This window comes from Dipodomys spectabilis, unplaced genomic scaffold (assembly GCF_019054845.1).
Source record: "Dipodomys spectabilis isolate Male_0828 unplaced genomic scaffold, ASM1905484v1 ptg000126l, whole genome shotgun sequence".
Taxonomy (NCBI): Eukaryota; Metazoa; Chordata; class Mammalia; order Rodentia; family Heteromyidae; genus Dipodomys; species Dipodomys spectabilis.
The window spans coordinates 506,328-532,749 of NW_024870803.1; the positions used below are offsets into that span (position 1 = coordinate 506,328).

Consider the following 26,422-nt stretch of genomic DNA (forward strand, 5'->3'; position numbering starts at 1 on the left):
ACGGCATCCCCCGGCATGTCACACCGCCATCGGTCACTCTGCGTGGCTCCCTGCACGCCCAAGAAGTGGCAGGGCCACTGTGGGCGTGGGCGCGGGCGCTCGCGCGCACACACACACACACATCTTGGAAACGTGAAAAAACTTTCCTCGCACTTCCGCCCTGCAGCATGCTGTTTTAAGCCTAGTGCAATGCCACGTGTGTGCCCCAGGAGCTCACATCTGGGCAGTGGCTTGTATGGACTTGGGGACGGCATTGCCATGCGCCCCGAGACTGGGGTGTCGGAAGACCCCGGGCTCCGGAGGGCCCTGTGCAGGGCCCATGGGGTCCAGCATGTGGGTACTTTATTTCTACCTGTGGATGAACACCAGCCCAGGGGATGTGACCCCAGCACAGGAACCAACGTTGGATGAGGGTGACTGTGACCCCGGCACATAGATGAGATCAGAGGAGGGGAATGTGGCTCTAAGCAAGGCACTGAGTACGTGAACCAGACAGTGCCGGGCGCCGGCGCAGGGATTGGCCGGGCTCAGCAGCTGTCCCTCCACCAGGCCCCGGGAGGCCTGTGGCTACCTGGCCACCCCGCTCCCACTCTTCATGTCTGTTTTCAGGGAGAACGTGGGGCAGTGGGAACTGGAGTGTGTGTGCTGACACCTTGTGGTGACTGTAGGCAGTGCCTTCTGATGGGGCTCGCCCTCCTGCTGACATGGCCGGAGGCACGTTCCCATGCAGTCCAGGAGCCACGGCCAGGGCACGGCCGGCCTCGCCCCCCCAGCCCGTGCACTGCGTGGGCTCCCGGGTGTCCCCCCCCAGGCACCAGGCCTTCCTGTCCGGTCCCCACCCCAGCCTTTGAGAGTCACTGGCACGGACCCCACACCCGGGGAACCTCACCGGCCTGGTGGCCTGAGGCTGGGCACGTGTGCCCGGTGCTTGTTTGGTACGAGTTGCTGCAGGTTTGCATCAGCCAGCCTGGGGTGGGGGGGGAAGGGGAGAGTGATGACCTATGGAAGGGAGGGCGATGAGATTCAAGGCCGCTGTCCAGCCTGGAGTCGCCTCCCCGGTGTGGCTTAGCTATTTGAGTTGAGAGGCTATGAGCTCACGCAGAAGCACTGGTATCAGAAGGTAAGCACAGGGTTACTCCAGAGCCAACGGTCTACGGGGCGAGGCGGGCCGGGCCCGAGGCAGGCAAGCGAGTCAGCCGCTTCTCTTCCACTGTAAGAGAGCTGGCAAAGGGCTGCGCGTGCTCCTTCCAGAACTGAGTCCCGGTCCCCTGCAGTGTCTGCAAAACCAGCGGCGGCATAACAAGCTGCCCCCGGGCCTCTCCCTGCAGGTGATGTTCACAGAGGAGGATGTCAAGTTCTACCTGGCGGAGCTGGCCCTGGCTCTGGACCACCTCCACAGCCTGGGGATCATCTACAGAGACCTGAAGCCCGAGAAGTAAGTGAGGAGAGAGGTCCTCCAGGGCCTGCGCTGCCGCCGTGTGGGCAGCGCCGTGCGGGCGCCCCGCCGTCAGAGCCCACACGCTCTGCCCCGCACCTGGCCACAGGGTCCCTTGCTGATTCCCATGGGGCGTCGCTGGGCTGTTCTTACCCCATCGGCGGGCAACTGTGATGGCCAGGCCCAGCTCTGGATCATGCTGACCTGGCCGGAGCTGGCCCCGGCTCTGATCCCATTTCCCACCGACTTCTGCCACCAGAGATGTCAGGCAAGGCTCTCATCCCAGCCACCGGTCTCTCCTCTTCTCCCCTGTCCTCCTCCACACCCAGGGGCCCTGCCCACCGTGTTAGCCAGACTGAGGCCACCTCAGCTTTCCCAAGACGTCAGCTGTGAGGCTGTGGCCTTAGGTCCCACCAGCATCCAGGTGTCCTCAGAGATGGAGATCAGTTATGTTTTTAGCTCTAGGATTTGTGTGTTTTGGAGATGGAGATTGGTCCTGATTTTAACTCTAGGAGCTGTGAGTCTTCAGAGATGGTCATCACAGTAATTGATTATTTTTAGCTCTAGGATCCATGTGTCTTCAGAGGAGTTTAGTCATGGTTTTAGCTCTAGGATCTTGTGTGTCTCTGGAGATGGAGGTCCATCATGGTTTTAGCTCTAGGATCTTGTATGTCTCTAGAGACGGAGATCATTGTAATCGGTCATGGTTTTAGCTCTAGGATCTTTTTTTTTTTAAATTTTTTTTTTTTTTTTTTTGCTTATATGGTGCTGAGGAATCGAACCCAGGGCCTCAGGTATGCAAGGCAAGTGCTCTACCACTGGGCCACCTTCCCAGCCCCAGCTCTAGGATCTTACGTCTCTGGAGATGGAGGTCCATCATGGTTTTAGCTCTAGCACACTTTGCTGATCTTGGCTACATAAAGCATCAGCACCCGCCAAAATGGTGCCCTTCCATTGCAGATTTTCTTTTTCCACCCTCTGCATGGAGCTGACATGTACACTCAGTGTGATCTGCTTACACAGGAGACACAGGGGCATTTTAGGGTCCCCAGGTTATCCTGAGATAATTACCAATGGTCTCACTCACAGCTCTACGAGGCTGAGCACAGAGACACAGCCAGACCTGCCCCAGGCAGGCGTTGCCTGGTGTGCTGCCCAGGTGGTGTGCTCATGGCGTGCTGCCAGGTGGTGTGCTCATGATGTGCTGCCCAGGTGGTGTGTTCATGGCGTGCTGCCCAGGTGGTGTGCTCCTGGCGTGCTGCCCAGGTGGTGTGTTCATGGCGTGCTGCCCAGGTGGTGTGCTCCTGGCGTGCTGCCCAGGTGGTGTGCTCATGACGTGCTGCCCAGGTGGTGTGCTCCTGGCGTGCTGCCCAGGTGGTGTGTTCATGGCGTGCTGCCCAGGTGGTGTGCTCCTGGCGTGCTGCCCAGGTGGTGTGCTCCTGGCGTGCTGCCCAGGTGGTGTGCTCATGGCGTGCTGCCCAGGTGGTGTGCTCCTGGCGTGCTGCCCAGGTGGTGTGCTCATGGCGTGCTGCCCAGGTGGTGTGCTCCTGGCGTGCTGCCCAGGTGGTGTGCTCCTGGCGTGCTGCCCAGGTGGTGTGCTCATGGCGTGCTGCCCAGGTGGTGTGCTCATGGCGTGCTGCCCAGGTGGTGTGTTCATGGCGTGCTGCCCAGGTGGTGTGTTCATGGCGTGCTGCCCAGGTGGTGTGTTCATGGCGTGCTGCCCAGGTGGTGTGCTCATGGCATGCTGCCCAGGTGGTGTGTTCATGGTGTGCTGCCAGGTGGTGTGCTCCTGGCGTGCTGCCCAGGTGGTGTGTTCATGGCGTGCTGCCCAGGTGGTGTGTTCATGGCATGCTGCCCAGGTGGTGTGCTCCTGGTGTGCTGCCCAGGTGGTGTGCTCCTGGTGTGCTGCCCAGGTGGTGTGCTCCTGGCGTGCTGCCCAGGTGGTGTGCTCCTAGTGTGCTGCCCAGGTGGTGTGTTCATGGTGTGCTGCCCAGGTGGTGTGCTCCTGGTGTGCTGCCCAGGTGGTGTGCTCCTGGCGTGCTGCCCAGGTGGTGTGCTCCTGACGTGCTGCCCAGGTGGTGTGCTCATGGCGTGCTGCCAGGTGGTGTGCTCATGACGTGCTGCCCAGGTGGTGTGTTCCTGGCGTGCTGCCCAGGTGGTGTGCTCCTGGCGTGCTGCCCAGGTGGTGTGTTCATGGCGTGCTGCCCAGGTGGTGTGCTCATGGCGTGCTGCCCAGGTGGTGTGCTCATGGCGTGCTGCCCAGGTGGTGTGTTCATGGCGTGCTGCCCAGGTGGTGTGCTCCTGGCGTGCTGCCCAGGTGGTGTGCTCCTGACGTGCTGCCCAGGTGGTGTGTTCATGGCGTGCTGCCCAGGTGGTGTGTTCATGGCGTGCTGCCCAGGTGGTGTGCTCATGGCATGCTGCCCAGGTGGTGTGCTCCTGGCGTGCTGCCCAGGTGGTGTGCTCCTGGTGTGCTGCCCAGGTGGTGTGTTCCCTGCGTGCTGCCCAGGTGGTGTGTTCCCTGCGTGCTGCCCAGGTGGTGTGCTCCTGGCGTGCTGCCCAGGTGGTGTGTTCATGACGTGCTGCCCAGGTGGTGTGCTCCTGGCGTGCTGCCCAGGTGGTGTGTTCATGGCGTGCTGCCCAGGTGGTGTGTTCATGACATGCTGCCCAGGTGGTGTGTTCATGGCGTGCTGCCCAGGTGGTGTGTTCATGGCGTGCTGCCCAGGTGGTGTGCTCATGGCATGCTGCCCAGGTGGTGTGCTCCTGGTGTGCTGCCCAGGTGGTGTGCTCCTGGTGTGCTGCCCAGGTGGTGTGTTCATGGTGTGCTGCCCAGGTGGTGTGCTCCTGGCGTGCTGCCCAGGTGGTGTGCTCATGGCGTGCTGCCCAGGTGGTGTGTTCATGGAGTGCTGCCCAGGTGGTGTGTTCATGACGTGCTGCCCAGGTGGTGTGTTCATGGCGTGCTGCCCAGGTGGTGTGTTCATGACATGCTGCCCAGGTGGTGTGTTCATGGCGTGCTGCCCAGGTGGTGTGTTCATGGCGTGCTGCCCAGGTGGTGTGCTCATGGCGTGCTGCCCAGGTGGGTGTGCTCATGGCGTGCTGCCCAGGTGGTGTGCTCATGACGTGCTGCCCAGGTGGTGTGCTCCTGGTGTGCTGCCCAGGTGGTGTGTTCATGGTGTGCTGCCCAGGTGGTGTGTTCATGGCGTGCTGCCCCGGGTGGCATGTTCTTGGTGTCCTGCCCCGGGTGGCGTGTTCCTGGTGGGCACACCAAGGCAGCCCCAGCCACATCCTCCACAGAGTGTTCACAGCCTAAGGACAGATGCCAGCACGTGCTCCTCGATGGTCTGCTCTCCTGCACTGCTCTGAGGTTGCCTTCTAGGTGAACATCCCGTGATCCCACAGACATGGTGTGGACAGACTGTGACCTTACAGACATGATACGGACTGACCCCCGTGACCCTGACAACATGGTGTAGACCCCCGTGACCCTGCAGACATGATATGGACTGACCCCCATGACCCCACAGACATGGTATAGACAGACCCCCGTGACCCTGCAGACATGATATGGACTGGCCCCCATGACCCTGCAGACATGGTGTGGACAGACTCTGTGACCTTGCAGACATGATACAGACTGGCCCCCGTGACTCTGCCGACATTGTGTGGACAGACCCCCCGTGACCCTGCAGACATGATACGGACTGACCCCCATGACCTTACAGATATGGTGTGGACAGACCCCCATGACCCTGTGTGTCTGCTGGGCTGGAAGTGTGTGCTCATTTATAGAAGTCATAGTGATCCGAATGGCTCAAAATAGGAGGAAGAGTGAGGGTTTTTTTTGTTCAATTGAAATTGTTAGGGACTGGATCTTGAAAGCTGCTTGATTCTGAGCAGAGATTGAGTAGAACCACTCACTCCTTTAAGTGGAGTGTGTCATCCCTCATGCGTGCTGTACCCTCCTCCATGCCCCCACGGAGAGGTTGCAATCACGTTAATAGACGGCACGAGCCACCGTTTCGGCCAGGGCTCCCAGCCTCACGTCACCGACCATCGCTGCGACTATCTCCACTCTCGCTGTGTCACGGAGCTTCTGAGCCCCTCTCCTCCCTGGTAACCCCCATTCTGCTCGTCTACACGTGGAGCAGTGTGGGGCTTCCTCCTGGGACGCTCGCCTCACCCAGCGGCAGGGAGGGCGGCGGAGCTACCCACCACCCGCACAGGACGGCGCAGCCGGCCCGGGGGGCTGGGGCAGGCCGAGCTGGGCACACTGGCCGGCCGGCCTCGTTCTGAAGCTCTGTGGTCTCTCCCTCTTTCAGCATTCTCCTGGACGAAGAGGGGCATATTAAGATCACAGGTTTGTAAAATAAATTAAAACTAAGCAAAACGTTCCTGCTCCGCGATGCCGTCTCAGCCCTGGTCACCCGCTCATTTGCTGGCTTTGGGCTCTGGGCCCCCCAGCGTGGGCACCCAAGCCCGCCCTCGGCATCCCGGACGCCTGGTTCAGGGCCCACCACGGGGCGTCCAGCCCACGCCGGGCCGGGCCAGGCATGAGGGGCTCCTGCCTCCGCCTCTCCCCGGCGCAGCCCCTGGCCCAGCTGTTTTCCTGAAGCCCCAGTGGGAGTGACCCCACTGGCGGCAGCTCACCCCAGGGTGGCGGAGCCCACCCCAGGCCCCAGGGCACCTGCCACCCTCCGCCTGGCGGCCACAGCCCCCAGGCTCGCCCCGCGATGGCCGCAGGCCGCTCCCTGACCCCGGCCCTCAGGAGCTGCCCTTCCGCGCGGCCGGGGCCGTCCTCGCTCCCGCACACGGCGTCCATGCGGAGAGCGCTGCCCCCCCCCCCCCCCCGTGCCCCGTCCCGCAGAGGATGCGTGGCAGGACCTCGACCTGCCAGTCACCTGTGAGGACCCCGGCCTGGGTGACAGCACGGCCGGCCGGGCCCCGATACCCCGCCCCCGATACCCCGCCTCCCGTTGCCCCGCCCCCCGATACCCCGCCCCCGATACCCCGCCTCCCGATACCCCGCCTCCCGTTACCCCGCCCCCCGATACCCCGCCCCCCGTTACCCCGCCTCCGATACCCCGCCCCCCGTTACCCCGCCCCCCGATACCCCGCCTCCCGTTACCCCGCCTCCCGTTACCCCCGCCCCCCGTTACCCCGCCCCCCGATACCCCGCCCCCCGATACCCCGCCCCCCGATACCCCGCCTCCCGTTACCCCCGCCTCCCGTTACCCCGCCTCCCGATACCCCGCCTCCCGATACCCCGCCTCCCGTTACCCCCGCCTCCCGTTACCCCGCCTCCCGATACCCCGCCTCCCGTTACCCCGCCCCCCGATACCCCGCCCCCCGATACCCCGCCCCCATACCCCGCCCCCCGATACCCCGCCCCCCGATACCCCGCCCCCGATACCCCGCCTCCCGTTACCCCCGCCCCCCGATACCCCGCCCCCCGATACCCCGCCCCCGATACCCCGCCTCCCGTTACCCCCGCCCCCCGATACCCCGCCCCCCGATACCCCGCCTCCCGATACCCCGCCCCCCGATACCCCGCCTCCGATACCCCGCCTCCGATACCCCGCCCCCCGATACCCCGCCCCCCGATACCCCGCCTCCGATACCCCGCCTCCGATACCCCGCCCCCCGATACCCCGCCCCCCGATTCCCCGCCTCCGATACCCCGCCCCCCGATACCCCGCCCCCCGATACCCTGCCTCCCGATACCCCGCCCCCGATACCCCGCCCCCATACCCCGCCTCCCGATACCCCGCCCCCCGATACCCCGCCTCCGATACCCCGCTCCCCGATACCCCGCCTCCCGATACCCCGCCCCCTGATACCCCGCCTCCCGTTACCCCGCTCCCCGTTACCCCCGCCCCCCGATACCCCGCCTCCCGTTACCCCGCCTCCCGATACCCCGCCCCCCGTTACCCCCGCCCCCCGATACCCCGCCTCCCGTTACCCCCGCCTCCCGATACCCCGCCTCCCGATACCCCGCCCCCGTTACCCCGCCTCCCGATACCCCGCCCCCCGATACCCCGCCTCCCGATACCCCGCCTCCCGATACCCCGCCTCCCGATACCCCGCCTCCCGATACCCCGCCCCCCGATACCCCGCCTCCCGATACCCCGCCCCCGTTGCCACGCCTCCCGTTGCCCCGCCCCCGATACCCCGCCCCCGATACCCCGCCTCCCGTTGCCACGCCTCCCGTTGCCCCGCCTCCCGTTGCCCCGCCTCCCGTTGCCACGCCTCCCGTTGCCCCGCCTCCCGTTGCCACGCCTCCCGTTGCCACGCCTCCCGTTGCCACGCCTCCCGTTGCCCCGCCTCCGCCTCCCGTCCACACTCACCGCGTTCTGAAGCGGCACCGCTTCCGCCCCTCGCCCTCCGGAGCATCTGAGTGGGCTCGGGCTGGAGAGGAAGGGAGGGAGCAGGGAGGCCCGGCCGGCCAGCCGCGCGGGCTGAGTGACCGGTGCCCAGCTGGCTCTGAGCCCAGGCTGGCACAGAGCGGCCGTGGTCTGTTCGCACGTAGACTTCGGCCTGAGCAAGGAGGCCATCGACCACGACAAGCGGGCCTACTCCTTCTGCGGCACCATCGAGTACATGGCGCCCGAGGTGGTGAACCGGCGCGGGCACACGCAGAGCGCCGACTGGTGGTCCTTCGGTGTGCTCATGGTAATGGCTCGCGGAGGAGGGGGGGGGCGGCACCTCCCTGTCCCCCGTGTCCTCGGGGTGGGGGGGCTGGCACCTCCCTGTCCCCCGTGTCCTGGGGTGGGGGCGGCACCTCCCTGTCCCTCCCGTGTCCTCGGGGTGGGGGTGGGGTGGGGGCACCTCCCTGTCCCTCCCGTGTCCTCGGGGTGGGGGTGGGCGGCACCTCCCTGTCCCTCCGTGTCCTCGGGGTGGGGGTGGGGTGGGGGCGGCACCTCCCTGTCCCCCGTGTCCTCGGAGTGGGGGGGGGGGCGGCACCTCCCTGTCCCTCCCATGTCCTCGGGGTGGGGGGGCGGCACCTCCCTGTCCCTCCCGTGTCCTCGGGGTGGGGGGGGGCGGCACCTCCCTGTCCCTCCCGTGTCCTCGGAGTGGGGGGGGCGGCACCTCCCTGTCCCCCGTGTCCTCGGAGTGGGGGGGCGGCACCTCCCTGTCCCCCGTGTCCTCGGGGTGGGGGGGCGGCACCTCCCTTCCCTCCCGTGTCCTCGGGGTGGGGGTGGGGTGGGGGTGGCATCTCCCTGTCCCTTCCATGTCCTCGGGGTGGGGGGGGCGGCACTTCCCTGTCCCTCCCGTGTCCTCGGGGTGGGGGGGTGGGGGCGGCACCTCCCTGTCCCTCCCGTGTCCTCGGGGTGAGGGTGGGGGCCCCACGTGTCCTGGGGTGGGAGGTGGGGGCGGCACCTCCCTGTCCCCCCCTCCCCGTGTCCTGGGGTGGGGGCTCCCCGAGATGCACTCCTCCCCGTCTGGACCTCCCACCTCAGCTTGGTCCAGGGATTCAGAAAGGAGGGAGGAAAACGGGGCTTCCAAGGCACGTGTCAGCCTTGAGCTCTTGGCACAAGAGACAGCGGAGCACAGTGCTCTCCAGGGATCCCCTGCCACCTGCCAATTTACACAGATGTGAATGAGAATTCATGGCCTTTGCCCTCTCTATGGGTGATTTTTCCTAGATAGTCCTGTTCCCGTCTACCCAGTAGCTGTCCTCTGAGCCCCTGGCGGACAGGTGTTAAGTGGACGTGGGGTGAGGGTACAGGTCTCCTGAGGCCATCCTCCATGCCCCAGGCTCCCCCGGGAAGCCTGGCTCACCGTTGCTGGCCCTGGGCCAGGTTCAAGTCTCTATGTGCAGTTCCAGAGAGGCCCTGTCCCCTCCCGAGAGCCCAGGCTCCCCTGAGCCCCGAGACGCGCCAGCACGAATCCCGCCAGGGCAGCAAACCAGACAGATCCCTTCCAACAGGGCTTCAGGGGCTGGAAAGGAAACCAAGTACCATGGGCATGCCAGCTGCAAAGACAGCCCCCCCCCCAGCCGTCACTTCCTCCTCCCGCCCGTCACAGAGCAGCCCTGGACGCCTGGCCCAGTGGCGGTCCCTCCCACATGGACCTAGACACAGAGGAAAGAATTGTGCAGAAGGGAGCAGGGACTGGGAAGGAGCAGCAGGCAGGGTGAGCCCCGAGCCGTAGTCCCAGCCGTGACCAAAAAGAAATGGCAGAACAGGCGTGTGCGTGGCACCGCCCCATCATGGCAGGGCCCGCGGCACAGGCGGACGGCGTGCGTCCACGGCTCTCCCATCCACACAGCCGGGGCTCTTCTGGAAATAGCAGCAGTGACCACCATCCGCAGACCATAGAAGAGGAAAGTGGGGAGAGGGGAGACCAAGACAGGAGGATTTCCTTTGCCAGTGCAATCCCGTGTGAAGGGAGATTGAGATTTGTGTGATCGGCTCACAAACACTCAGCAGAGGTATCAGAGAGGCTCATCCACCAGTCAGACATCAGAGCCTTGATTTACTTTTGTGTGTCTATCCTTAAACTGTCACCGTCCGGCTCCTCCAGCCGGGCCGGGCCTCTTCCCACCGCCCGCCCCCCACCAGAGCCACGGCGGCTCTGTGCGGCGGGAGGAGGGGCAGGGAGCACTCACCTGTTCTCTGCCCCCCCCCCCCCCGCAGTTCGAGATGCTCACGGGGTCCCTGCCGTTCCAGGGGAAGGACCGGAAGGAGACGATGGCCCTCATCCTCAAGTGAGTGGGGTGCCACCCCGGGAGGCTGGCCTCCGCGTGTGGGTGGGAGGTGGGCGGTGGTGGGAGGGGGTCTTCATGCTGTGTGGTCAGAGTGTCCCCCCCCAGCAGCCCACAGCCCGCCTGTGAGGAGGGGGGCAGCACCGTGCCGGGTCTGGGGTCCCGCAGGGCTCGGGGGGGTCATCCATTCCCCATTGTCCTCCTGGCACCCCACAGCGTGGCACAGAGGCAGCGAGGACTCGGGTGGAACCAGCCAGAACCTGGCCACGCCATCCTCGGCTAAAGGCCTTCTCCCACTGGTCACCCGTCGAAACGCTGGGGCGTGGCTGGGTTACCTGGCTTGTACCCAATTTGGAGGAATGGTGACCCTGGCCCGTGACCCAGACCCCTCTGGAGTCCTTGAGGATTTCCAGTGTGAACGGTCCTGAGATGGGGGTGTGGGCCAGGGCCGGGCTGCGGGGAACCGGTCTCCGCTGGTCCCCGCCGGTCTCTGCCGGTCTCCCGTCCCCATCTGCTGAGCGCGCCGTGTCTTCCAGGGCGAAGCTGGGGATGCCACAGTTTCTCAGTGCGGAGGCCCAGAGCTTGCTCAGAGCGCTCTTCAAGCGGAACCCCTGCAACCGGCTGGGTAAGGCTCCATGCACTTCCCATTGGGGTGGGCAGCCATGGCTCAGGGACCCGTGGGCAGGCCGGGGGCGGGGCGGCCTCTCCCATGAGCAGGTTGGGGGGCAGGAGGCAGCCTCTCCCGTGGGCAGGCCAGGGAGGTGGAGGGCAGCCTCTCCCATGGGCAAGTCAGGGGGGCAGCCTCTCCCGTGGGCAGGCCAGGGGCGGGGGGCAGCCTCTCCCATGGGCAGGTCGGGGAGGGGGGGCATCCTCTCCCGTGGGCAGGTCAGGGGGGCAGCCATGGCTCAGGGACCCTGTGGGCAGGCCCGGGGCGGGGCAGCCTCTCCCGTGGGCAGGTTGGGGGGCAGGAGGCAGCCTCTCCCGTGGGCAGGCCAGGGGGGTGGAAGGCAGCCTCTCCCGTGGGCAGGCCAGGGGGGTGGAGGGCAGCCTCTCCCATGGGCAGGCCAGGGGGGCAGCCTCTCCCATGGGGACAGGAGGCACCCCTCCTCCCTGGGACGCGGTGGTAAGGAGGGCAACTCCTGCTCCGGCCAAGCTCCAGCCCAGCTTCATCGGGTCACTCAGACGGCGGGCCATGAGGGACGCGAGGGACACGGGGCTGACACACACAGAGCCCTGGGGACAAGAGGCTTTGCGTGATTTCAGAAACGCCATCGGGCAAGCTCTTTGCTGTGTGTGAGTCACCGGTGTCTCCTGGGACGCTAAGCGACACTATTATGGCGCTGCTCCGTGGTATTCCATCCTCCTGCCCCCGCCGCCCTGTGCTGGGTTCCGGCACGCACCCAACACGTGCCGGACAGAGCCCCCCAGCTGTCCCGCGGGACGGGCTGAGCGGGTCTTTGCAGCCCCGCAGGGCGAGGCCCAGCCTGCAGAGGGAGAAAGCTTCTGCTTGAAAGAAAGAAGCGCTAGTCAGAATAGCCAGAATGTGTGGTGAGGAGAGGGGTCCCCAGGAAGTGGGAAGTCCCCTTGCGCAGGGCTCAGAGTGCGGGGTGCTGCAGACCCGCCTTCTCCTCACACCTGGAGGTGCTTGGATTGTGCACACAATGGCTATCGTTTTTGTGATGTTAACATCTCTTTCGTTGTTGTTGTTTTGTGTTCATCCTGGAGCTTGAACTCAGGGTCTGGGCGCTGTCCCCGAGCTTTTTACTCAAGGCTAGTGCTCTACCACTTGAGCCACAGCTCCACTTCCAGTCTTTTGGTGGTTAGTTGAAGATGAACTTTCCTGCCTGGCCTGGCTTTCAACTGTGATCCTCAGATCTCCACTTCCTGAATGGCTGGGATTATAGACATGAGACACTGCTGTCATTTTTCAAAAACGTTTTAGAGAAAACCATTTGCTACTGGGAGACTTTGGGGGTTCTTGCTCTGCCCTCGCCCCTCGCCAGCCTCCAGGTCTGTGCCTCAGTACTTCAGGCAGGCCTGGCCCAACACAGTCGCTGAGATGCACGAATCAGAGTAGAGGAAGCACAGCAAGAGGACCAGGCAGGCGCCGCCACGCCCGCTGATGTGGGCTGGGACGTTCGGGTGCACTCTGCAGAAACGCGGGCCTGTGCCGCGGGAGCCACGAGGCACGGCTGCAGCCGAGCGCGTTGCAGGGCCAGGCAGGAAGGAGGTGGCGTTTCTGCTCATCCTGACTGAGGGAATACCTTTTCTGATGGCAGTCTATACTGTATTGATAACTTTCTTTTGTAGCTGAGATTATAGGCATGCCGTCTGTGTTTTGAGTAAGGGTCTCACTAACTGTTTTGCCCAGGCTGGCCTCAAACCATGCACAATCCTCCCATCTCTGTCTCCTGTGTAGCTGGGATTACAGGTATGCGCCACTATGCCAGGCCCTAGTATATAAATTTCTAAACGTTGTTGTAACAGCAGCTCACCACCCTGACGTTAGAAACTGAAGGAGGTGGAGGTGGAGGGTGGTTTTTGGACCCATGCTTTTTCTCTCCTCACTTTCGAGCAAGGCAGGAGGAGATTCAAAGAACATAAACGCTACTGGGCCGGATTCCCGGCTTTTCCTTCCCAAGTGGACAGGTTCCCAGGTTGCCCCAGTGAGCATCCACAACTCCCAGCCCTCAGGGCTGCCCCTTGAGGGCCAGGGGGAGAGGACAGGGGGAGTTAGGTTGCTGAAGAGTGCAGAAACCCCACCAAGCCAAGGGGACAACCAGCTCATGCAATTGTGTTCTCAGAGCACACCGCAGGGCCTGTCAGGGGTCTGGGACGCGCCACTGCTTCCAGACGGGCAAGCTCTGGAAAATGCACACGGAGAGCAGCAGGTGTGAGCCGTCCCGGCCTCTGGTGTGAGCCATGCTGACCCCTGGTGTGCTGATCCCTGGTGTGAGCCATCCTGGCCTCTGGTGTGAGCCGTCCTGGCCCCTGGTGTGAGCCGTCCCGGCCTCTGGTGTGAGCCATGCCGACCCCTGGTGTGCTGGCCCCTGGTGTGAGCCGTCCCGGCCTCTGTGGCCCTGTCCTGATGCCCATCCCAGTTTCTGTGTTCTGAGCCCTGACTCTTCCGTGTGATCAGCCTGTCCCTCAAGCTGGCAGCTTCAAGCCAATGCCAGGAGTCTCTGTAGAACTGATGGCCCACACCCTGCCCCAGGCCACCCCGGGTTGGATGGGGCCCCTGGCCCGAGGCCGGCCATAGTGAGTTGGTGTCAGTCCCTGTGGGCAGGAGGAGGCTGCAGCTCTGGGCTCCTTCCCAGGCCTCTGTGTTCAGAAGGTGGAGCTCTGGGCCTGGGTCTGTTCTGAGCACCATCTCTGCTCTGTTGCAGGTGCTGGCGTGGACGGAGTGGAGGAGACCAAGCGCCATCCTTTCTTTGTCACCATAGACTGGAACGTAAGTCACATGTCTGGGTCCCTGCAGGACAGGGCGGGGGGGGGGGGCCAGCCGTCGGCGCGCAGAGCCCTCGGGTCCAGACTGGGAGGCAGGAGGCCGCAGGCGCGTGAGCGGGCTCTGACAGGCACGGCCTGGTTGCCGGTGCCCTGCCGGCTGGGGAGGGCGGGCAGCACCACTCCCAGGGTCTCAGGTCCACAGGCCCCGCTCTGTTCTGAAGGAGACACTGCCAGCGGCTGGGCGCAGAGAGGCCTCCGGAACTCCCAGGCTCCAAAATTGGGAGCGAGGAGCCTCCCCCATCGCCCCACCTGAGCCCTTCCCTTTAGGTCCACCCGACACACACTTGGGGGTTACTTTTTCTGCACTTACACGTTAATCTCAGAACATTTTTAACAATGATGACGGAGCTGCCGTCCAGTGCTCACCTGAGTGCACAGTCACAGGGTGCTTATCCCTCCCCTGCCCCGCTGCTCCTCTCTGCCCCACAGGCACGGTGCCTCAGGGAACCCAGCCCCCAGGCTGGAACCACAGCCTTGGCTCCAGCTACACACACACACACACACACACACACACACACGCACGCACGCACGCACGCACATGCACATGCACACATGCACGCACAGGCACGTAAAGCCACCACACCGCTGCTCAGCCTCCGCAGCAGGCTCCCGTGGCCACCTTCTCCCGCCCCCATCGGTGCACAGAGGGGCATTTCTCAGACAGGACCCCTGCGTCCTGCCCTGAAGGACGCCTCCCATCACAGGACTAGGGATAGAGCCAGGTGCAGAGCAAGGCCAGACCCAGGGCGGCTGAATCCCCACTGGGAGATCTGCCCTCTGGCCTCCTGACCCTGGCCCTGCCCAGTCTCTAAGCCCTCCCCCATTCCCCAAAGATGTCTTGCGGTTCTCGACCACGGTCAGAGGTGGGTCTCCCGGTCTCTGCTGGGGTAGCTACCGCAAGGTCCTTTTCGTGAAGATAGTCGTTGGGTTTCTGCTCTGGATCTCTCCATCCTTGGAAAGCAGCAAGCCCAAATAAGGTGGGGGTCCTTGTTTCTCTGGGCGCTTGTTTTGGTCTGGCCTGGTTGGGGCGAGGCTCTTCTGGTCCCTTCCCTGCTCGGCGGCAGAGACTGGAGGCTGGCAGGGCCCGTCTGGAGCTCTGACCGGTGGAGCCTGGGGGGGGGGGGGGGGGCGGGGCGGAAGTGTGACCCGCCACTCGGTGTCACTTCATTGGAAATGCTGGCCACTCGCCTGGACAGAGCATCAGGGAGGTGTCCAGGACGCGCTGGGTCTGGGCGAAATGGTGCTTGAATAGGCAGAAAATAACCACCTCGGGGTGGGGCAGTGGGCAGGGCTCCATCCCAGGCCAGGACTGCCGCAGAACTGCTTAGCATGCACAGTTACCGAGACTTTCCATGTTCCAGATGCCAATGATAACATTGACTTGTCTGCAGAGTCGCCCTGCACCTTCCTTTCAGTGTCCCCGCCAGCTGAAGGCAGGCTCCAAGGTGGCAGCCCTGAAGTCACCAGCCCAGGGGACTGTCAGGACAACTTCTAGGGGTTTTCTTACAGACAAAAGTCTTACAGCCAGCCGAGCACTGGTGGCTCACGCTTGTAATCCCAGCTGCTCAGGAGGCTGAGATCTGAGGATCACGGTTCAAAGCCAGTTCTGGCAGGAACGTTCATGAGACTCCAATTAACTGCCAGAAGACCAGAAGTGGCGCTGTGGCTCTAGTGGTAGAACGCTCGCCTTGAGCTGAAGAGCTGAGGGACCGCGGCCAGGCTCTGCATTCAAGCCCCAGGACTGGCAGAAAGAAAGAAAGGAAGGAAGGAAGGAAGGAAGGAAGGAAGGAAGGAAGGAAGGAAGAGAGAGAGGAAGGAAGGAAGGAAGGAGAGAAAGAAAAAGAAAGGAAGGAAGGAAGGAAGGAAGGAAGGAAGGAAGGAAGGAAGGAAGGAGAGAAAGAAAATCTCAGAGCCCAGGAGAAGCTGAAGCTGTTGTCCTGAAATGAAAACCACTTAGCGCATCCCACACCCTGCCCCTGCACTGTAGCGTTTCTGTATTTGTGCTCAACGGCATGCTCTCTGCTGCTTGTGCTGTCCCCTGCCGGCCCCGGAGCGGGCGGATGGCACTGACATGCCGTCCTCACACACCAGGACGCCGAGGTGTGGAGTTGCTCCCGGAGGAGAGCCGAACCCCGTTCTGCACCATGGCCCCGGCCCCCAGGCGGCTGGCGGCCCATCACACCTGTCTTGCTCTCCCTGCAGAAGCTGTACCGGAAGGAAATCAAGCCTCCCTTCAAGCCAGCGGTGGGCAGGCCCGAGGACACCTTCCACTTCGATCCCGAGTTCACCGCCAGGACCCCCACAGGTGTGTAAAGGGCAGGTGTGCCCAGCAGGACAGGTGTGCCTGGCAGGGCAGGTGTGTGGGGGCAGGTGTGTGTGGGCAGGTGTGTGTGGGCAGGTGTGTGTGGGCAGGGCAGGTGTGTGTGGGCAGGTGTGCCTAGCAGGGCAGGTGTGTGTGGGCAGGTGTGTGTGGGCAGGTGTGTGTGGGCAGGTGTATGAGGGCAGGTGTGTGTGGGCAGGTGTGTGTGGGCAGGTGTGTGTGGGCAGGGCAGGTGTGTGCGGGCAGGTGTGTGTGGGCAGGTGTGCCTGGCAGGGCAGGTGTGTGTGGACAGGTGTGCCTGGCAGGGCAGGTGTGTGCGGGGCAGGTGTGTGTGGGCAGGTTTGTGTGGGCAGGTGTGTGTGGGCAGGTGTGCCTGGCAGGGCAGGTGTGTGTGGGCAGGTGTGCCTGGCAGGGCAGGTGTGTGTGGGCAGGTGTGTGTGGGCAGGTGTGTGTGGGCAGGTGTGTCTGGCAGGGCAGGTGTGTGTGGGCAGGTGTGTGGGCAGGTGTGTGTGGGCAGGTGTGCCCGGCAGGGCAGGTATGTGTGGGCAGGTGTGTGTGGGCAGGTGTGCCTGGCAGGGCAAGTGTGTGTGGGCAGGTGTGTGTGGGCAGGTGTGTGTGGGCAGGTGTGTGTGGGCAGGTGTGTCTGGCAGGGCAGGTGTGTGTGGGCAGGTGTGTGGGCAGGTGTGTGTGGGCAGGTGTGCCTGGCAGGGCAGGTGTGTGTGGGCAGGTGTGTGTGGGCAGGTGTGTGTGGGCAGGTGTGCCTGGCAGGGCAGGTGTGTGTGGGCAGGTGTGTGTGGGCAGGTGTGTGTGGGCAGGTGTGCCCGGCAGGGCCTCCCTGTTACCCCTGGGGCGGGTGTAAGGAGCTGGCGTTCCCCGCCCCAACCCAGCTGAGTGTCCTCTGGTTTGGGGATCCCCCCATTCCCGGGGGGATGCCATCAGGGTGTTGTGCGCTCCCACACCCATTTGGGCTGTGATTGTATTTCTCACTCATGTGGTAGCCTGTTGGGAAGCCACAGCCCTGCTGGGGTTCAGCAATGCATGTGAGCACGCAGCTGAGCTCCGCGCCGTGGCCAAGATTATTCTCGGGGGGCTGTGCCGTTCATCACCTCCATCTACGCATCCTTGTGTGACGTCAGTGAATCCTCTCCTACCCGTTTTTGTTGTTGTTGTTGTTGTTGTTTTTGGTTGGTCATGTGGCTTGAACTCTGGGTCTGGGCGCTGTTCCTCAGCTCTTCAGCTCAAGGTGAGTGCTCTACTACTTGAGCCACAGCGCCACTTCTGGTTTTCTAGTGGTTTTTGTTGGTGATAACAGTCTCATGGACTTTCTTGCTCAGGCTGGCTTTGAACCGTGAGCCTCAGATCTCAGCCTCCTGAGTAGTTAGGATGACAGGCGTGAGCCGCCAGTGCCCGGCTTCTCCTGCTCTTTACATATGGCGGCTGCCCGAGTCATCTGAGCTGCCCTGCAAGACACCGCAGGCCGCAGTTCAAGGGCAGTCTCAGTCTGGAGCTGACAGTCAAGGCTGATATGCTGGCAGGGTCGGTCCCTGGGGAGGCCTCTTTCCCTGTCTGCGGCCCCCCACCCCCGTCCCCAGGAGTTTTTTGTGTGCAAACAGAGCAGGAGAGCCTCCTCCTGTTCCCATAGGCTTGGGACCCCTCCTGACCCCACATGACCTCACTCTGAAGGGCTGCCTGTGTGCAGTGCAGCTGCATGAAGGTGAGCGGCTAAGGCGGGCACCTCGGCCCTTCCCCTGCACAGAACGAGTTTGGTGGGGAGTCACGACCACTCACCTTCCAGGGCTGGGCAGAGGTCAGGGCTGGGACTCCACCCTGTTCCACCAGCACGCCCTAAGAACTCCTCCTCCTCCTCCTCCATCGCTGACCTGAGGGCCAGAGAGCAAAAAGGACAGGGTCCAAATAGCAGCTGGTGAGGACCAGTGCACTGTCCATAGCGGCTGTCCATGCAGACTGTCCACACGGGCTGCACAGAGTGTCCACACAGGCTGCACAAAGTGTCCACACAGGCTGCACAGTGTCCACACAGACTGCACAGACTGTCCACACAGGATGCACAGAGTGTCCACACAGGATGCATAGAGTGTCCACACAGGATGCACAAAGTGTCCACACAGGCTGCACAGTGTCCACACAGACTGCACAGACTGTCCACACAGGCTGCACAGACTGTCCACACAGGCTGCACAAAGTGTCCACACAGGATGCACAGTGTCCACACAGGCTGCACCGAGTGTCCACACAGGATGCACAGACTGTCCACACAGGATGCACAGAGTGTCCACACACACTGCACAGAGTGTCCACACAGACTGCACAGAGTGTCCACACAGGCTGCACAGACTGTCCACACAGGCTACACAGAGTGTCCACACAGGATGCACAGTGTCCACACAGACTGCACAGACTGTCTACACACACTGCACAGACTGTCCACACAGGATGCACAGACTGTCCACACAGGATGCACAGACTGTCCACACAGGATGCACAGAGTGTCCACACAGGATGCACAGTGTCCACACAGACTGCACAGAGTGTCCACACAGGATGCACAGTGTCCACACAGACTGCACAGAGTGTCCACACACACTGCACAGACTGTCCACACAGGCTGCACAGACTGTCCACACAGGATGCACAGAGTGTCCACACAGGATGCACAGACTGTCCACACAGGATGCACAGACTGTCCACACACACTGCACAGAGTGTCCACACAGGATGCACAGAGTGTCCACACAGGATGCACAGAGTGTCCACACAGGATGCACAGAGTGTCCACACAGACTACACAGAGTGTCCACACAGGATGCACAGAGTGTCCACACAGGCTGCACAGACTGTCCACACAGGCTGCACAGACTGTCCACACAGGCTGCACAGAGTGTCCACACAGGATGCACAGAGTGTACACACGGGCTGCACAGAGTGTCCACACGGGATGCACAGACTGTCCACACGGGCTGCACAGTGTCCACACAGACTGCACAGACTGTCCACACGCGCTGCACAGAGTGTCCACACGGGCTGCACAGAGTGTCCACACAGGATGCACAGACTGTCCACACGGGCTGCACAGTGTCCACACAGACTGCACAGACTGTCCACACGGGCTGCACAGATTTTCCACACAGGATGCACAGACTGTCCACACAGGATGCACAGACTGTCCACACAGGATGCACAGACTGTCCACACAGACTGCACAGAGTGTCCACACACACTGCACAGAGTGTCCACACAGGCTGCACAGACTGTCCACACAGGATGCACAGAGTGTCCACACACGATGCACAGACTGTCCACACAGACTGCACAGACTGTCCACACACACTGCACAGAGTGTCCACACAGACTGCACAGACTGTCCACACAGGCTGCACAGAGTGTCCACACAGGCTGCACAGACTGTCCACACAGGCTGCACAGAGTGTCCACACACACTGCACAGATTGTCCACACAGACTGCACAGAGTGTCCACACAGGATGCACAGAGTGTCCACACAGGCTGCACAGAGTGTCCACACAGGATGCACAGAGTGTCCACACAGGATGCACAGACTGTCCACACAGGATGCACAGACTGTCCACAAAGGATGCACAGTGTCCACACAGACTACACAGAGTGTCCACACAGGATGCACAGAGTGTCCACACAGGCTGCACAGAGTGTCCACACAGGATGCACAGAGTGTCCACACAGGATGCACAGACTGTCCACACAGGCTGCACAGAGTGTCCACACAGGATGCACAGAGTGTCCACACAGGATGCACAGACTGTCCACACAGGATGCACAGACTGTCCACACAGACTACACAGAGTGTCCACACAGGATGCACAGACTGTCCACACGGGCTGCACAGAGTGTCCACACAGGATGCACAGAGTGTCCACACACACTGCACAGAGTGTCCACACGGGCTGCACAGAGTCTCCACACAGACTGCACAGAGTGTCCACACAGGATGCACAGAGTGTCCACACAGGATGCACAGTGTCCACACAGACTGCACAGACTGTCCACACACACTGCACAGACTGTCCACACAGACTGCACAGACTGTCCACACAGGCTGCACAGAGTGTCCACACACGATGCACAGACTGTCCACACAGGATGCACAGACTGTCCACACAGACTGCACAGAGTGTCCACACAGGATGCACAGACTGTCCACACAGGATGCACAGAGTGTCCACACAGGATGCACAGACTGTCCACACACACTGCACAGAGTGTCCACACGGGCTGCACAGAGTGTCCACACAGGATGCACAGAGTGTCCACACAGGATGCACAGAGTGTCCCCACAGGATGCACAGACTGTCCACACAGGATGCACAGAGTGTCCACACAGGATGCACAGACTGTCCACACACACTGCACAGAGTGTCCACACGGGCTGCACAGAGTGTCCACACAGGCTACACAGAGTGTCCACACAGGATGCACAGATTGTCCACACAGACTGCACAGACTGTCCACACAGGCTGCACAGAGTGTCCACACGGGCTGCACAGACTGTCCACACAGGATGCACAGAGTGTCCACACACACTGCACAGAGTGTCCACACAGACTGCACAGAGTGTCTACACAGGATGCACTGAGTGTCCACACAGGATGCACAGAGTGTCCACACAGGATGCACAGACTGTCCACATGGGCTGCACAGAGTGTCCACACAGGCTGCACAGACTGTCCACACAGGATGCACAGACTGTCCACACAGGATGCACAGACTGTCCACACAGGATGCACAGAGTGTCCACACAGGATGCACAGTGTCCACACAGACTGCACAGAGTGTCCACACAGGATACACAGTGTCCACACAGACTGCACAGAGTGTCCACACACACTGCACAGACTGTCCACACAGGATGCACAGACTGTCCACACAGGCTGCACAGAGTGTCCACACAGGATGCACAGAGTGTCCACACAGGATGCACAGACTGTCCACACAGGATGCACAGACTGTCCACACACACTGCACAGAGTGTCCACACAGGATGCACAGAGTGTCCACACAGGATGCACAGAGTGTCCAAACAGGATGCACAGAGTGTCCACACAGACTACACAGAGTGTCCACACAGGATGCACAGAGTGTCCACACAGGCTGCACAGAGTGTCCACACAGGATGCACAGACTGTCCACACGGGCTGCACAGTATCCACACGGACTGCACAGACTGTCCACACGGGCTGCACAGATTTTCCACACAGGATGCACAGACTGTCCACACAGGATGCACAGACTGTCCACACAGGATGCACAGACTGTCCACACAGACTGCACAGAGTGTCCACACACACTGCACAGAGTGTCCACACAGGCTGCACAGACTGTCCACACAGGATGCACAGAGTGTCCACACACGATGCACAGAGTGTCCACACAGACTGCACAGACTGTCCACACACACTGCACAGAGTGTCCACACAGACTGCACAGACTGTCCACACAGGCTGCACAGAGTGTCCACACAGGCTGCACAGACTGTCCACACAGGCTGCACAGAGTGTCCACACACACTGCACAGAGTGTCCACACAGGATGCACAGAGTGTCCACACAGACTACACAGATTGTCCACACAGACTGCACAGAGTGTCCACACAGGATGCACAGACTGTCCACACAGACTGCACAGAGTGTCCACACAGGATGCACAGACTGTCCACACAGGATGCACAGACTGTCCACACAGGATGCACAGACTGTCCACACAGGATGCACAGAGTGTCCACACAGGCTGCACAGAGTGTCCACACAGGATGCACAGAGTGTCCACACAGGATGCACAGAGTGTCCACACAGGCTGCACAGAGTGTCCACACAGGATGCACAGAGTGTCCACACAGGATGCACAGACTGTCCACACAGGCTGCACAGAGTGTCCACACAGGATGCACAGAGTGTCCACACAGGATGCACAGAGTGTCCACACAGGATGCACAGACTGTCCACACAGACTACACAGAGTGTCCACACAGGATGCACAGACTGTCCACACGGGCTGCACAGAGTGTCCACACAGGATGCACAGAGTGTCCATACACACTGCACAGAGTGTCCACACGGGCTGCACAGAGTCTCCACACAGACTGCACAGAGTGTCCACACAGGATGCCCAGAGTGTCCACACAGGATGCACAGTGTCCACACAGACTGCACAGACTGTCCACACACACTGCACAGACTGTCCACACAGACTGCACAGACTGTCCACACAGGCTGCACAGAGTGTCCACACACGATGCACAGACTGTCCACACAGGATGCACAGACTGTCCACACAGGATGCACAGACTGTCCACACACACTGCACAGAGTGTCCACACGGGCTGCACAGAGTGTCCACACAGGATGCACAGAGTGTCCACACAGGATGCACAGAGTGTCCCCACAGGATGCACAGACTGTCCACACAGGATGCACAGAGTGTCCACACAGGATGCACAGACTGTCCACACACACTGCACAGAGTGTCCACACGGGCTGCACAGAGTGTCCACACAGGCTACACAGAGTGTCCACACAGGCTGCACAGAGTGTCCACACAGACTTCACAGAGTGTCCACACAGGATGCACAGACTGTCCACACAGGATGCACAGACTGTCCACACAGGATGCACAGACTGTCCACACAGGATGCACAGAGTGTCCACACAGGATGCACAGACTGTCCACAAAGGATGCACAGACTGTCCACACAGGATGCACAGAGTGTCCACACAGGCTGCACAGAGTGTCCACACAGGCTGCACAGAGTGTCCACACAGGATGCACAGATTGTCCACACAGACTGCACAGACTGTCCACACAGGATGCACAGACTGTCCACACAGGATGCACAGACTGTCCACACACACTGCACAGAGTGTCCACACGGGCTGCACAGACTGTCCACACAGGCTGCACAGAGTGTCCACACAGGATGCACAGATTGTCCACACAGACTGCACAGACTGTCCACACAGGCTGCACAGAGTGTCCACACGGGCTGCACAGACTGTCCACACAGGATGCACAGAGTGTCCACACAGACTGCACAGAGTGTCCACACAGGATGCACAGACTGTCCACACAGGATGCACAGAGTGTCCACTCACGATGCACAGAGTGTCCACACAGGATGCACAGACTGTCCACACAGGATGCACAGACTGTCCACACACACTGCACAGAGTGTCCACACAGGATGCACAGAGTGTCCACACAGGATGCACAGACTGTCCACACAGGATGCACAGAGTGTCCACACAGGCTGCACAGAGTGTCCACACACGATGCACAGACTGTCCACACAGGATGCACAGACTGTCCACACGGGCTGCACAGAGTGTCCACACAGGCTGCACAAAGTGTCCACACAGGCTGCACAGTGTCCACACAGACTGCACAGACTGTCCACACAGGATGCACAGAGTGTCCACACAGGATGCATAGAGTGTCCACACAGGATGCACAAAGTGTCCACACAGGCTGCACAGTGTCCACACAGACTGCACAGACTGTCCACACAGGCTGCACAGACTGTCCACACAGGCTGCACAAAGTGTCCACACAGGATGCACAGTGTCCACACAGGCTGCACCGAGTGTCCACACAGGATGCACAGACTGTCCACACAGGATGCACAGAGTGTCCACACACACTGCACAGAGTGTCCACACAGACTGCACAGAGTGTCTACCCAGGATGCACGGAGTGTCCACACAGGATGCACAGACTGTCCACATGGGCTGCACAGAGTGTCCACACAGGCTGCACAGACTGTCCACACAGGCTGCACAGAGTGTCCACACAGGATGCACAGTGTCCACACAGACTGCACAGACTGTCTACACACACTGCACAGACTGTCCACACAGGATGCACAGACTGTCCACACAGGATGCACAGACTGTCCACACAGGATGCACAGAGTGTCCACACAGGATGCACAGTGTCCACACAGACTGCACAGAGTGTCCACACAGGATGCACAGTGTCCACACAGACTGCACAGAGTGTCCACACACACTGCACAGACTGTCCACACAGGCTGCACAGACTGTCCACACAGGATGCACAGAGTGTCCACACAGGATGCACAGACTGTCCACACAGGATGCACAGACTGTCCACACACACTGCACAGAGTGTCCACACAGGATGCACAGAGTGTCCACACAGGATGCATAGAGTGTCCACACAGGATGCACAGAGTGTCCACACAGACTACACAGAGTGTCCACACAGGATGCACAGAGTGTCCACACAGGCTGCACAGACTGTCCACACAGGCTGCACAGACTGTCCACACAGGCTGCACAGAGTGTCCACACAGGATGCACAGAGTGTCCACACGGGCTGCACAGAGTGTCCACACGGGATGCACAGACTGTCCACACGGGCTGCACAGTGTCCACACAGACTGCACAGACTGTCCACACGGGCTGCACAGAGTGTCCACACGGGCTGCACAGAGTGTCCACACAGGATGCACAGACTGTCCACACGGGCTGCACAGTGTCCACACAGACTGCACAGACTGTCCACACGGGCTGCACAGATTTTCCACACAGGATGCACAGACTGTCCACACAGGATGCACAGACTGTCCACACAGGATGCACAGACTGTCCACACAGACTGCACAGAGTGTCCACACACACTGCACAGAGTGTCCACACAGGCTGCACAGACTGTCCACACAGGATGCACAGAGTGTCCACACACGATGCACAGACTGTCCACACAGACTGCACAGACTGTCCACACACACTGCACAGAGTGTCCACACAGACTGCACAGACTGTCCACACAGGCTGCACAGAGTGTCCACACAGGCTGCACAGACTGTCCACACAGGCTGCACAGAGTGTCCACACACACTGCACAGATTGTCCACACAGACTGCACAGAGTGTCCACACAGGATGCACAGAGTGTCCACACAGGCTGCACAGAGTGTCCACACAGGATGCACAGAGTGTCCACACAGGATGCACAGACTGTCCACACAGGATGCACAGACTGTCCACAAAGGATGCACAGTGTCCACACAGACTACACAGAGTGTCCACACAGGATGCACAGAGTGTCCACACAGGCTGCACAGAGTGTCCACACAGGATGCACAGAGTGTCCACACAGGATGCACAGACTGTCCACACAGGCTGCACAGAGTGTCCACACAGGATGCACAGAGTGTCCACACAGGATGCACAGACTGTCCACACAGGATGCACAGACTGTCCACACAGACTACACAGAGTGTCCACACAGGATGCACAGACTGTCCACACGGGCTGCACAGAGTGTCCACACAGGATGCACAGAGTGTCCACACACACTGCACAGAGTGTCCACACGGGCTGCACAGAGTCTCCACACAGACTGCACAGAGTGTCCACACAGGATGCACAGAGTGTCCACACAGGATGCACAGTGTCCACACAGACTGCACAGACTGTCCACACACACTGCACAGACTGTCCACACAGACTGCACAGACTGTCCACACAGGCTGCACAGAGTGTCCACACACGATGCACAGACTGTCCACACAGGATGCACAGACTGTCCACACAGACTGCACAGAGTGTCCACACAGGATGCACAGACTGTCCACACAGGATGCACAGAGTGTCCACACAGGATGCACAGACTGTCCACACACACTGCACAGAGTGTCCACACGGGCTGCACAGAGTGTCCACACAGGATGCACAGAGTGTCCACACAGGATGCACAGAGTGTCCCCACAGGATGCACAGACTGTCCACACAGGATGCACAGAGTGTCCACACAGGATGCACAGACTGTCCACACACACTGCACAGAGTGTCCACACGGGCTGCACAGAGTGTCCACACAGGCTACACAGAGTGTCCACACAGGATGCACAGATTGTCCACACAGACTGCACAGACTGTCCACACAGGCTGCACAGAGTGTCCACACGGGCTGCACAGACTGTCCACACAGGATGCACAGAGTGTCCACACACACTGCACAGAGTGTCCACACAGACTGCACAGAGTGTCTACACAGGATGCACAGAGTGTCCACACAGGATGCACAGAGTGTCCACACAGGATGCACAGACTGTCCACATGGGCTGCACAGAGTGTCCACACAGGCTGCACAGACTCTCCACACAGGATGCACAGACTGTCCACACAGGATGCACAGACTGTCCACACAGGATGCACAGAGTGTCCACACAGGATGCACAGTGTCCACACAGACTGCACAGAGTGTCCACACAGGATACACAGTGTCCACACAGACTGCACAGAGTGTCCACACACACTGCACAGACTGTCCACACAGGATGCACAGACTGTCCACACAGGCTGCACAGACTGTCCACACAGGATGCACAGAGTGTCCACACAGGATGCACAGACTGTCCACACAGGATGCACAGACTGTCCACAC

The 26,422-nt window shown here is 61.2% G+C and overlaps 1 protein-coding gene across 2 annotated transcripts in view; it reads left to right on the forward strand.

The window, feature by feature from the left end:
- Rps6ka2 (ribosomal protein S6 kinase A2) overlaps nucleotides 1-26,422 on the forward strand; it is a 175,341-nt gene that overhangs the window by 117,582 nt on the left and 31,337 nt on the right. For both annotated transcript variants that reach the window (XM_042689700.1, XM_042689699.1), the window contains exons 6-12: nucleotides 1,329-1,435; nucleotides 5,752-5,789; nucleotides 7,959-8,101; nucleotides 10,069-10,139; nucleotides 10,673-10,761; nucleotides 13,523-13,587; nucleotides 15,846-15,948. In XM_042689700.1, coding sequence (XP_042545634.1) covers nucleotides 1,329-1,435; nucleotides 5,752-5,789; nucleotides 7,959-8,101; nucleotides 10,069-10,139; nucleotides 10,673-10,761; nucleotides 13,523-13,587; nucleotides 15,846-15,948 — 616 coding nt within the window. The remainder of the gene's footprint in view (nucleotides 1-1,328; nucleotides 1,436-5,751; nucleotides 5,790-7,958; nucleotides 8,102-10,068; nucleotides 10,140-10,672; nucleotides 10,762-13,522; nucleotides 13,588-15,845; nucleotides 15,949-26,422) is intronic.